The sequence below is a fragment of the Asterias amurensis genome, chromosome 19 (assembly GCF_032118995.1).
Source record: "Asterias amurensis chromosome 19, ASM3211899v1".
In the NCBI taxonomy this organism is placed as follows: Eukaryota; Metazoa; Echinodermata; class Asteroidea; order Forcipulatida; family Asteriidae; genus Asterias; species Asterias amurensis.
Window position 1 is genome coordinate 3,399,545 of NC_092666.1, and position 12,174 is coordinate 3,411,718.

At 39.7% G+C, this 12,174-nt stretch overlaps 1 protein-coding gene across 1 annotated transcript; it reads right to left on the reverse strand.

The window, feature by feature from the left end:
- Nucleotides 1-447: 447 nt before the first annotated feature.
- On the reverse strand, nucleotides 448-11,857 carry LOC139951814 (adhesion G protein-coupled receptor E5-like). Its single transcript, XM_071950880.1, has 13 exons — nucleotides 11,657-11,857; nucleotides 10,936-10,985; nucleotides 10,365-10,484; nucleotides 9,031-9,123; nucleotides 8,564-8,657; nucleotides 8,272-8,422; nucleotides 7,591-7,657; nucleotides 6,266-6,332; nucleotides 5,477-5,562; nucleotides 4,435-4,555; nucleotides 2,546-2,587; nucleotides 1,105-1,183; nucleotides 448-470 (listed from the first exon to the last, which is right to left on the reverse strand). The coding sequence occupies exons 1-13, from the start codon at nucleotides 11,855-11,857 to the stop codon at nucleotides 448-450; spliced, it is 1,194 nt and encodes a 397-aa protein (XP_071806981.1).
- Between the last annotated feature and the right edge of the window lie 317 nt (nucleotides 11,858-12,174).

The window sequence follows — 12,174 nt, forward strand, 5'->3', positions numbered from 1 at the left end:
CAACTTGCTCTCTAATCTTACCCTTTCATGTCTCCCTGCATTGTTGTCGAACAATACATTTACCACTTGTATGGTCCAGTAACCCATCCTTTCATTCTAAACATCCTTTGTCCTCGCCACTTCACTCCTATTGGTTCATAGCCACCAATATTGTCTCTGAAATAGAAACTTTGATTGGCTGTTATTTTCCCGCCTCTTTCTGGATCCTTTCCTTAATCCCTTTCCCCTCTCTTTTTCTATAAATGGATATGTATTTGTTTGTACTTGTTTTATGCCTCTGAAGAAGGTCCGGATTGGATCGAAAGCTAAGGCCATCTACCCTATTCATTATTAATTATTATTATTAATTTATATCAACCAAATAATCAATAAACTTCGACTCATCAATCTGTGTGAAGTTGATGGTGCTGATCAATACGTCCTAAATTGCGGTATCCACTGACTCGATCAAATCCCTGACACCTTGGTCGCTAAACATGAAAAATAAAAGTGAATAAAGAGTACATTTTTGAGAAATTTCCTTGATAAGGGGGCCGATGTGCAGATTACGGGTCCCGTGGAAGTTTCATGTTAATTTATGGCAACCATTATAAATGCATTCTTATGAGTTCCTTAGAAAAAAAATGATGTTGCCATTTTTTAAATTGACCTTTAGTGACCTTGACCTGAGGTCTAAGGTCAGGCATCATTTTCACCTAAAAATCTCCTTTTTGGACAGGTTTTCAAATAGAGTTTCAAGGCAATTGAGCATCCACTGTAGTAGATAAGACAAGTTCTCAAGTTTTAACCTACTCTTAATGCTTGCAATGTGTGATAATGTCTTGTATTTAGATTTTAGACCTAATTGCTTTTTTAATACTTCTGGATTTCTATTTATTAAGTTTTTTTACTAACTGGTTGAATGTTTTAGATAATTTTTACTCCCGTTGTTATAATTCAGTATTTCTTAAATTTTAGTTTGTCCATTTTTCTATGTTAAGCGCCCTTGAGCATGTTAACATGACTTTGGGCGCTACATCAGTTTTTGTATTATTGTTATTATTTACAAAAAACATAATCTATCCAGCAAGTAGATATACGCAAGCAATTCCAAAGTGAACTTACCTACTGTGGCTTTGGTGGAGTCCTGGGTAATTGATAAGTTTTGGACTTTGGATGATTTCTGATTAAACTTCTGTCTGACCTAAGTAAAGAAAGTCAAGAACAGTTTGATTTTCGGCAATGTCACAAAAACGCTACCTTCTTTTGTTTTGAAATTGTCACAGGTTAGTTTTATTATTGTAAAATGGAGAGATGAATAAATAAATAAATAAAAAAATACATACATAAAAACAATCAAATGAATAATTAAATTTAAAAAAAAAAAGAATTTAAAAATAAAAAATGAAAAGGCAAACAAATAAAATACATGCTGGAAATTACTGGCTTTTCATTGAAGTTAAAACTGATGCAGAAAAAATTGTTTGGGTGAGTAGTCATAATTACAATTAAAGATCACAGCAGTTAAAATATATAAGGTGCTATTCCATCAAGATCATAGCGCACTAGAAAGAAATTAACTTGGAAAAAGGTGAGTCTTGAAGGCAGTGGACACTATTGGTAATTACTCAAAATAATTGTTAGCATAAAACCCTGGTAACGAGTAATGGGGAGAGGTTAATAGTATAAAACATTGTGAGAAACGGCTCCCTCTGAAGTGGAGTAGTTTTCCACGAATTAAATTTCGAGACCTCAGATTTAGAACTTGAGGTCTCGAAATCAACCATCTAAACGCACACAACTTCGCGTGACAAGTGTGTTTTTTTTTCCTTCATTATTATCTCGCAAGTTCGATTACCGATTGAGCTCAAATTTTCACACGTTTATTTTATGCATATGTTGAGATACACCAACTGTGAAGGCTAGTCTTCCAATTACCAACAGTGTCCACTGCCTTTAAGGATTTTACTAGAAGTGGATAGAGTACTTGATTCCATAGGGATCAAATCATTGGCCCATCCACACTGGAGCTTTGGTTATTATTGGTTCTTCTGATTATTACTTATCGATTGGTTTATTTCACAAATAAAAGCTTCACAGCCTAAAGAAGGCTGAATTGATTTTTATTTTTTACAACATTAAGAAAAGTTGAAAATTTAAATATATTTTAGTATAAACTGTACAACAATAGGACAAAATTTAAAATTGTTTTAAAATCCAAAATACGTGGATACAGCAACATTATTGTTATGGCGTTGCATTGTTGTACTGAAGTATGGAAATAAATGTGAGTTTAATTAAATATAATAATAAGTCAGTTGTAGTCAGAAATGTAGCACTTCTGCAGTTAATGACGCAGCGATTTGTTCCTTCTATTTAATTATGTCACCAAACTCTGGCAAAGTTTGTTTATACTTTGGAGGTTGCTGTCTTTGCATCTTTGTCAGTCAAACGAAAAGAACTTCCAAAATTCCTGTACTTGATCGATATTTAAAGAGGATGTAGTTTTCTTTATATTGTAATTGTTTTCAGGCACTTTGTTTCTAATCATTAAAACAATACTCACTTCTTTATCAAACACACATTGTGAGAGGAACACAAAAAGTCCCTGTTGAAAAAAAGGGAGACAGAAGTTTCATGAAATTAAAAAAATTCCCATTTTCGAGTATTATTTGTGCAACATAATGCCAATTGTATTCATGTAAAGACAACGGAGCTTCGGGAAAGGCAAACTTATATGTTGCAAATCATTACACTGGAAACCATTGTCAAGTTGACCTGCTGTCGAGTTCACAAAAACCTCTTTCTAACTTAGGATTATTCGTATGACTTAAGGACGAGTCACAGACCTGCACTGTAGCATGCAGACCTTGTCCTAAGTTAGGACGAATTACTCGTCCTTACTCTAGATAAGACGGGTCCTATTTTGTGAAATCGACAGCTGATCATTTATTTTTCCTAGTCGTCTTATTGAAAACTACTATCAACTTGACTCGGACATGTTTCTTGCCAAGTCGTCTTACTGGAAACTTTTATGTCGACTTGACCTTATCATGTATCTTGTCAAGTCGTCTTACTGGAAACTATTATGTCGACTTGACTTGATCATGTATCTTGGCAAGTCATCTTACTGGAAACTAGTATGTCGACTTGACTTGATCATGTATCTTGGCAAGTCGTCTTACTGGAAACTATTATGTCGACTTGACTTGATCATGTATCTTGGCAAGTCATCTTACTGGAAACTAGTATGTCGACTTGACTTGATCATGTATCTTGGCAAGTCGTCTTACTGGAAACGATTATGTCGACTTGACTTCATCATGTATCTTGGTAAGTCGTCTTACTGGAAACGATTATGTCGACTTGACTTGATTATGTATCTTGGCAAGTCGTCTTACTGGAAACTATTGTCTCGACTTGACTTGATCATGTATCTTGGCAAGTCGTCGTACTGAAAACTATTATGTCGACTTGACTTGATCATATATCTGGCCAAGTCGTCTTACTGGAAACTATTATGTCGACTTGACTTGATCATGTATCTTACGTAGTCTCCCTGGAAACTATTATGTCGACTTGACTTGATCATATATCTGGCCAAGTCGTCGTACTGGAAACTATTATGTCGACTTGACTTGATCATAATATATCTTGCCAGGTCGTCTCACTGGAAACTATTATGTCGATTTGATCATATATCTTGCCGAGTCGTCTTACTGAAAACTATTATGTCGACTTGACCTTATTATTGCCAAGTCGTTTTACTGAAAACTATCATGTCGACTGGACCTTATCAAACAGAAAATGTGAGACTTTTTGAAAGCTCTGCCACTAGAGGGCAGCAGACCTACCAGGTAATGGGTGCACAACTCCTATAGCAAACAATGGTAAATGCGTAAAGTTCATTGTCATACAACTAAACTTCAGATTTCTTCTCAATTTTTGGTAGGTCAGCATTTTGGAATTTTTGCTAATTACCCTAGAAGAAACACTCCGAAAAACTCATGCACACCGATTGTTATTTTGGGGGGACTCGTGTCTACCAGTACGTCCTGAAACAAAATACAGTTTGGCTAAATCTATAAAAAAGAAAAAAAAAAAAAAAAAAAAAAAAGGCAACACACAAGGTTTTTGCTGTCAGTCACCGTCACTCATAGACCTTATCGCAAATACCAATGCGCAAGCGCAGACTGTTGAATGAGGTGCATTGTGGGATAGATATTAATCAAATTTTGCTACCAGCTAGACCACAATGCACCTAATTCCAAGCTTTACGCGCGCGCCCCAGTATTTGCGAAAAGGTCTATGCTTCTCCTAGGTTGTTGACATTACCTGGTGAAGAGCGCCCTCTCTTGGTGATTGGCAGATAGTCTAAAGTTTCCAATTGTGTGGTCGTTGGGTCAGATCAGATATTAAAGTCAGTTATTATCTTTGAAAGATTTAGTGTATTACCTGTAAGGAGTTGAATATCACAAAGAAGTAGGTGAAGAATATATTTCCGGCAAAGACGAAGCCGAAAATCCACGGCAGGCCGAGCAGGGGTTCCAGTATGATAATTAGTCGCAGTCCAGCTCTGTTGAACAAAGTTAAAACAGAGGTTTAGTCATGAGAAAAGGAATAGAGTAATAAAAGATTCACGAGTAAAGGCCGTTGTCAGTGCTCATGAGCAGTCCACTTAACCATAAATTGCTTCTCTAATCTAGTTTTAAAAGCCTGTGATATTTCAGTGGCAGCTGCACTTTCGGTCGTCTGTAGCCCGAGCCCTAAATGCAGCCCGGACCTAAATGTAGCCCAAAACATGTACTTAGATGTAGCCCGTACCTAAATGTAGCCCCAAACACGTACCTGAATGTAGCCCGGACCTAAATGTAGCCCCAAACATGTACCTAAATGTAGCCCGGACCTAAATATAGCTCCAAACATGCCCTAAATCTAGCCCGGACCTAAATGTAGCCCAAAACATGTAAATAGATGTAGCCCGTACCTAAATGTAGCCCCAAACACGTACCTAAATGTAGCCCGGACCTAAATGTAGCCCAAAACATGTACCTAAATGTAGCCCTGGCCTAAATATAGCCCCAAACATGTACCTAGATGTAGCCCGGACCTAAATGTAGCTCCAAACATGTATCTAAATCCATGTTGGTGAAAGGTGCAATGGCTGGGGATTCAAGTTTCATTCTCGTGTGAGAGGTCCCGAGCATACCCAAACACGTAGCATACAGTTCAGAGCGCGCTCGCCGTCAAAATGTGGTCCCGAGAATGCGGAACAGGTTTTGAAGTGCAGAACATCACAACGGAGTAGTTCTCTGGGGATGGCACCGGATTGGGACTTATATCAAGTCTAGGGATGACCTGGGCTAGTAGCCACTCCCTGTCGTTATTCACGAGCCTCGAAGTGTGACGTCAGATATCCAGGCTAATATCGACCCTGGGGAAGTTTTTCAACATGTACGCTCAAAAACGAAACTGACTTCACATCAGCATAACTTACTTCATTTTCATCCTTTCTGTTTTATCCTGGTTGGTCTTGAGTGACATGAATACAACTAGAAGTCGAATCAACACCAGAGTGTTTCCCTGTTAGAAAATAAACATCACATAATGTGAACAGCAAACACATTTTGATCTACAACAATAAACATTCAAAAGTTCAAAACTCTATCAGTGCGTTACACTGCCAGTTAGCAACTGGTTTATATTAACACTTTTCAAAATTACTTTGCGTATGAATTCACTCTTTAAATCCCATTTTCTCTGACTTCTAAAACATACGCTTGAAAAACATAGTTGAAAGTTTGAGTGGCAAGGGCTGGATTTCACAAAGAGTTAGGACTAGTCTTATCTCGAGTTAGGACCAGTCACTCGTCCTAACTTAGGACTGTCCATGCAATTTGTATATCTCCTAGGACTAGTCCTAAGTTAGGACTGGTCCTAACTCTTTAGTTAGGACTGGTCCTAACTCTTTGTGAAACCGACCCCAGGGCATGTTCGCTTATCCGCTGTTTTCTTTTACAACATAGGCTGGTCCGCTGTGCCAAGGGAATTCTCCGCAAACTCGTACACAAACGAGCCTTAATCTGAAAAATACCTGGCAAATATTTAAGAGTCCGCCCCTGGAATGGTGAAAAACAATCTCTAGACCATATATGATCTATCAGACCATTCTACTGTGGTAAACGAATGCGGGATTGAGTTGACGGGTAATTATTGGCGTTGTGGTCCACAAACTGTACTACAACTTAATTCGCAGAGAGCATGCCATAAATTAATAGACACTCACCGTGATTATTAAAAGAACTGGAGCTAGGAAAGACCAAATGAAACCATCTTCAAAAGACAACCAGCAACTGCAGAAAGGAAAGAGAAAACGATTTAATGAGCAACTCTAAATGAAACAAATCTGTTTGTTAACCACTCCTAAAATAAACGGCAATAGACTATACATATCAAATAAAAATCTTGATTTTTTTTCTGAATGAAATCTTTGCTTTGAATTATATTTGATGACACATCTGAACGTAAAAATACTCATTACAATTTGTTTAATTTCGTTAGAGCTTTTATAAGAAATACACGAGCAATTTCTTTAACATTGTGAAAATAAAAGTAAAGCTCGGATCGTAACTATTTCTGAAATCCACTTTGCAAATCTACGCCCGAATTTGAAACTAACGCTGCTTAAATGCAGACGCACGATGGTCGAGTGGAATGAGGTGCATGCCGGTCTAGCTAGAGATCAAGTTTGATCCCTAGGTAGACCAGTATGCATCTCATTAGAAGACACTGGACACTACTGGTAAATTGTCAAAGACCAGTCTTTAACTTGCTGTATCTCGACATATAAAATAACAAACAGGTCATCTCAATCGGTCAGGTCACAATCAGGTCACACGAAGTTGTGTGCTTTCCAGATGCTTGATTTCGAGACCTCAAATTCTAATCATGAGGTCTCAAAATCAAAGTCGTGGAAAATTGCTTCTTTCTCTAAAACTACACCACTTCAGAGGGAGCCGTTTCTCACAATGTTTTATAGTACCAACCTCTCCCCATTACTCGTAACCAAGTAAGGTTTATGCTAATAATTAATTTGAGTAATTACCAATGGTGCCCACAGCATTTAACAGTGAGCGCTTGCGCAAAGGGGTATTTGAGAAAAGGTCTATTGATTAATACAAGTTTAATCCAAAGTTCAGTTTTGCATTAATTATTATTATAACACACCTCTTGCTTGTTCTATATTCTGATTGGCTGAAACACGGTCACGTGGGATGAAATAATATAGGCTATTGACCGCGGGAATAGTACCAGAGCGGGCACTAGTCTTTACAAATAGTGCCCGCAGTAACAGCGCCCTCTCTTGACTTGAACCGTGAACAAACTACACAATTTCCTTTTCTGTTCTTATTTGACATTTTAAGACCAAGCTGTTTAATAAAATACATATTGACTGGCATAGTTCGGTAACTAGTGTACGTCTATTCCCGGCCCTCGGGCCTGTGAGTGACCAGAAGAGGGGCCTAATAAATAGGTCGCTCTTCTGGTCACCCAAGGCCATTGTGGGAATAGACGGATCTCGTTGCCAGTCAATAGGTGTATACTATTTACCTGGTATGTCTAATGTAGTCATGCAGACGAGCTACCATTGATACCCCCACTATGACCAATGGGCAACCTGTCAAAATAAAAGTAATTAAAAGAACTCATTGACTAATTGACTAAAGATACACTCATCGCACTTGGCAAAAAAAATGTGGATAGGGAATCTTCAACATTCAAAATATAGTCCATCACATCAAAATATTTAAATCATTACATTAAGTATGATTACGTTTTATCAGAGAGGCCCAACTTTCAACGCTTATTTTGATGTAATTATTTTTAAAAAGATATTGAGAAATTGCCTAACATCACACATTGCCAGACGACCACTTAGAGTACTGTACAGATTTGGAATGTCTACTCAAATCACTGCCACCCTACTCCATGGGGCTGAAACACGGAATACCCCTTTATAACAGTCTGTAAGGATGTATATATATAGGCATCATGGATAGTCTACTAGGAACATGGCTGGTAGAGCAGAACGCAATGCCTTCTTAATCTTATACGAAGCTGATATGGTCAGGTGGTTTGGTCAGTTAAAGGGCATATGTGTCATGACCGGGACTCGAACCCACACTCTGCTGGAGGACAACACCAGAGCTCAGGTCCGCTCATCCACAAACGCCCTGCTCTGATTCCTTTGTATAATGCTATTATTTTGATATTAATTTGTTTGCACGTTACCCCAGCCTATGAGGAGCCAAACAGGTAGTCGTATCTTCCAGCGAAATGTCGGTGATGCCTTGATGTAAAGAAAAGCGCCCTCAAGAGCCATCCAAGTGAAAGCTGCCAACAAGAAGAAGTGGAGCAAGATGGCGACTGCCGTACAACCTTTCTGGAATTGTTATGCAATCGGATGCCATTGTTACGTCACAACAGTAAGTGGTACCACAAAATATGTACACAAATTTGCTTTATGTTTTCTGGAACGAATAAACCACAATAAGTTAAAGTATTCTGGTGATTGAGGGCTCACCTTATCTTCTGTGTCGATGAAGAAGAAGATGATGTGTGACGTCATCAAAGAGAAAGCCAGGTTTGCGTGTGTTATGAAGCGCATGTTGTTCATTCTGAAATAACAAGCATGAGGGATTATACCAAACGATTTTAATTAGTTTAATTTGAATAACACACCATCTTTAGAACTACTCTGGTGTGACAGGAGATTCTGCCCCTCGGAGATGCGCCCCCCCCCCCCATATAGCGAACTATGTACAAACTACTTCGGGGTTGCTTCCCATATTTGTGCTTCCTGGGACAGCAGTTAAATGGCTTCTGACTGGCACCCCGAACTAGATAGCTCAGTTGGTAGAGCGCCACCACGTTAATCTGGGGGTCGTTGGTTCGGATCCCACTCTTAGTCAATTTTTTCATTCAACCTCAAAAATTATTTCCAAATTAACCCAGTCAGTTTCTCTTGTGAAAATATGGATTATAGCTTACCTATAAAATGCGTAGACCAACAGAGTAATGGCCAAACAAGCAATCGAGATAGACAGGCCGATTTTAGTGAGCAAATCAAGTAAAAAGTCATCACTGTTCCCACCCTTTACAAAAAGAAAAGAAGAAACATAACATTTTATTGTTAAACAATTCAGTCCTTGTTAATAACAAGAAACTATGAAATGTCGCCCAATTCATCAGATGGTCACTTTAAGGTGAGGGCTACACTTTGGCATGTTGACCTAAATCAACTGCTACCAGGGGCAAGTTGCCACCTACTCCCCTTCACAGTCTGTAAGGATATAGGCAGGATGCTGTCGACCTACCACAGGGGCAAGTTGTCACCTACTCCTCTGGGGTTGAAGCAGGGTTACCCCCTTCACAGTCTTTAAGGATGTAGGCATGGGTATCATCCACCAGGAGCCACCTACTCCAGGGGCTGAAACAGGTTCACCCCTTCACAGTCTGTAAGGATGTAGGCATGGGTATCATCAACTAGGAGCCACCTACGGCTGGGGCTGAAACAGGGTGAGCCCACCCCTTCACAGTCTTTAAGGATGTAGGCAGTGATGATGTCGACCTACCACAGGGGCAAGTTGCCACCTACTCCTTGGGTTGAAGTAGGGTTACCCCCTTCACAGTCTTTAAGGATGTATGCAGGGGTGCTGTCGACCTACCATAGGCTGGGGCAAGCTGGGGCCTACTCTTGGGGCTGAAGTAGGGATACCCGCTTCACAGTCCGTAAGGATGATGGGTATGAGCCAATTTAATAGAGCAAGATGCACTACCTTTCCAACATGTAACGAAGCAGTTGTGTTTAAAAGATTTGCTTTGTCAGGACCTGGTTTCGATACCGCACTCTGCTGTTGGCAGCACATGGAGTGCGTTTTGGCGACGCCAAACAAGCCAAACTGAATCAACAAGTGGGTTACCGGTTGGTCTGAACAGCATAGTCCCCGCAGTTCGAACCGAACACGCAAAAACGCTCAACCGATGACCAATATGTTTCTGTTTGGGGTCGCCAGAACGCACTTAAGAGCTTGGGTCAGATGAAAGACACGTCTTCTTTCAATAAGAGTTTGGATACACTAACAAAATGTAAAAATTTACATTTTCCTGAAACAATAATTCACTCAGCCCCGCTTGTCTCATCCAAGATGGTGGAATGAGCCGATTTGTACAAACTCTTGTACCGGATATAGTGGTGCATGATGGGAACGAATGCACTACATGCAGTCGGCCCAATGCGCTCAATCATAGTTTATTTGAAAGCAGACATTTTCAGCATTTTGAAGTAACTCTGTTTTGTTTTTGTTTGATGGTGTATAGTTCACCAATTTACCTCTTGAAGCTGCATAAGGACTGCAAAACTGGTCAGGTGATCACAGATACATGTGACGTCACTTCCGGGTGATGCTGTGATGTTGACCCTACATCCGTCCGTATACCAAGATCTGAAGGAAACGGTTAATACAAACTTTGTTTGCCATGATCAGTCCTGCATTATGTCTAACTACCTTTTCACATAGTTTAACAATTGTATATCGGTTGATTAGGTAGAAATTGTGATTCAAAGTGACAGTTCACTCCAAATAGCAGAAATATTTTGTTTAAACAGCTGTATAATAAAGTGTAATATAAACTCTGTTTTGCCCCCTAAATGAACCCTTGCATGATACCTTGCATGACGTTCAAAGTGTTTTTGTTTGTAAATTGCTGCCCTTTTCACTTTATAAAATTTCGTTTAACAAACAGCTTGCGTCTGCCTGCAGCGCATGCGCGTGCCATCAAATTTTTTTCCATTTGTTTCATCGCAGCTATGGTAGTACACGCAAGGCTGGTATCTTGGTCAACAGTTTTCCTTCATAAGTTGAGATTTGAGAAACAGTTTTTAAAAAGACTTACGAGCCATCTTTTGATTGGTAGGAGCATACGTGGAATTCTCTTTCCCGGACCTAGAGAAAAACAAACACCCCATTATAATGAACATGTGCCTCTCTTAATATTTATGCATGACATCATAATTCTATCCCAAAATGAGGCCATCGGTGCACGTCACGCCACCACAAGTAGGCCTATCAGTCACTCGATCCTAGTTGCAGTGGCTGCGTCGATGGCCTCGGTTTGGGTTTGATTGATGACATCATGCATAAATATTTAGAGAGGCGTACAGCATAAGAGTGCAAAACTTTCTAGTAAGTTTTTACCTGGATTTTGTGTCCAGTGATGGGGCTTGACCCACCTAAGTGTTTCAAATTCAACAACTTTTTATATTTTTATACAAACAAATCACGTTTAAAAAAGAAAGAACCCCAAAACTGTTGGACAGAAGAATTGAACAGGAACAAAAGTGTGACCAGTTGCAGAATGATACAGAAATGGGACAAACTAACTAACAAACCATTTTTTAGAAGCCGAGTGAGATTTCGTCACCACTAAGAAAACAGTTTTTTTTTCGCGGACTTTCTATTCCTTTTCCTAAAAGAATCACGTTTAAAGGACTCACCAAAAAGAAAATGTTAAGGCGAGTTTTCTTCAATTGTTAAAAAGTCCCCCGACTGTTGGTCCGCACCCGAACAAATCCAGATATAAGTAAGAGAAACAAAAGTAAGACAATTATTTTTACCTCCGGAGCGGGAAAGGCAAGTTTAATCGGAGAAGAAGAGAAGTTTGTCAGCTTTTCTCCATCTTCAGTTACCACCTCGATGTCGAGTATTGGACTGCCAAACCGAACTTGTTTGCCGTTGGACTTTGGTGCCGGTGAGTTAGCGTCTGGCGTGTACACACTTACTACGGCAATTACTGTAAGATACAAGTGTTTAGGCATGTTTGCTATGCATCTACAACCAACTGCGACAATAATGAGGGACTTTCAAACGCTAGGTGGCAGCAGACTTACTATGTAAATTGCCATTGTTTACGTAGCTAGCTCTGAGCATGCGCACATTACCTAACGCAATGAATTTACCTGGTAAGTCTGCAACCACCTGCGTTCCCAAAGTCAGCCATGAATAGTCTTGGACCTTTGTCAATGTTGATTAGGGTTCCGGGCTCCGGCTCTACCTCCGGGATTTTGGCTCTGGGCTCCGGGCTCCTGGTTCCAGGTCCTCACTCCATTTAACGTTAAAGGCCCGACCGGTTCAC

Bases quoted from the DNA above. Each gene is read 5' to 3' on its own strand.
- LOC139951814 (XM_071950880.1), bottom strand. From the start codon at position 11,857: ATGCCTAAACACTTGTATCTTACAGTAATTGCCGTAGTAAGTGTGTAC. The intron at 9,124-10,364 runs GTGAACTATACA...GGGTGGGAACAG, and splicing joins CAGCTTCAAGAGGTAAATTG to TGATGACTTTTTACTTGATT. The intron at 6,333-7,590 runs GTAAATAGTATA...TCCTTTCTGCAG, and splicing joins GACTACATTAGACATACCAG to TTGCTGGTTGTCTTTTGAAG.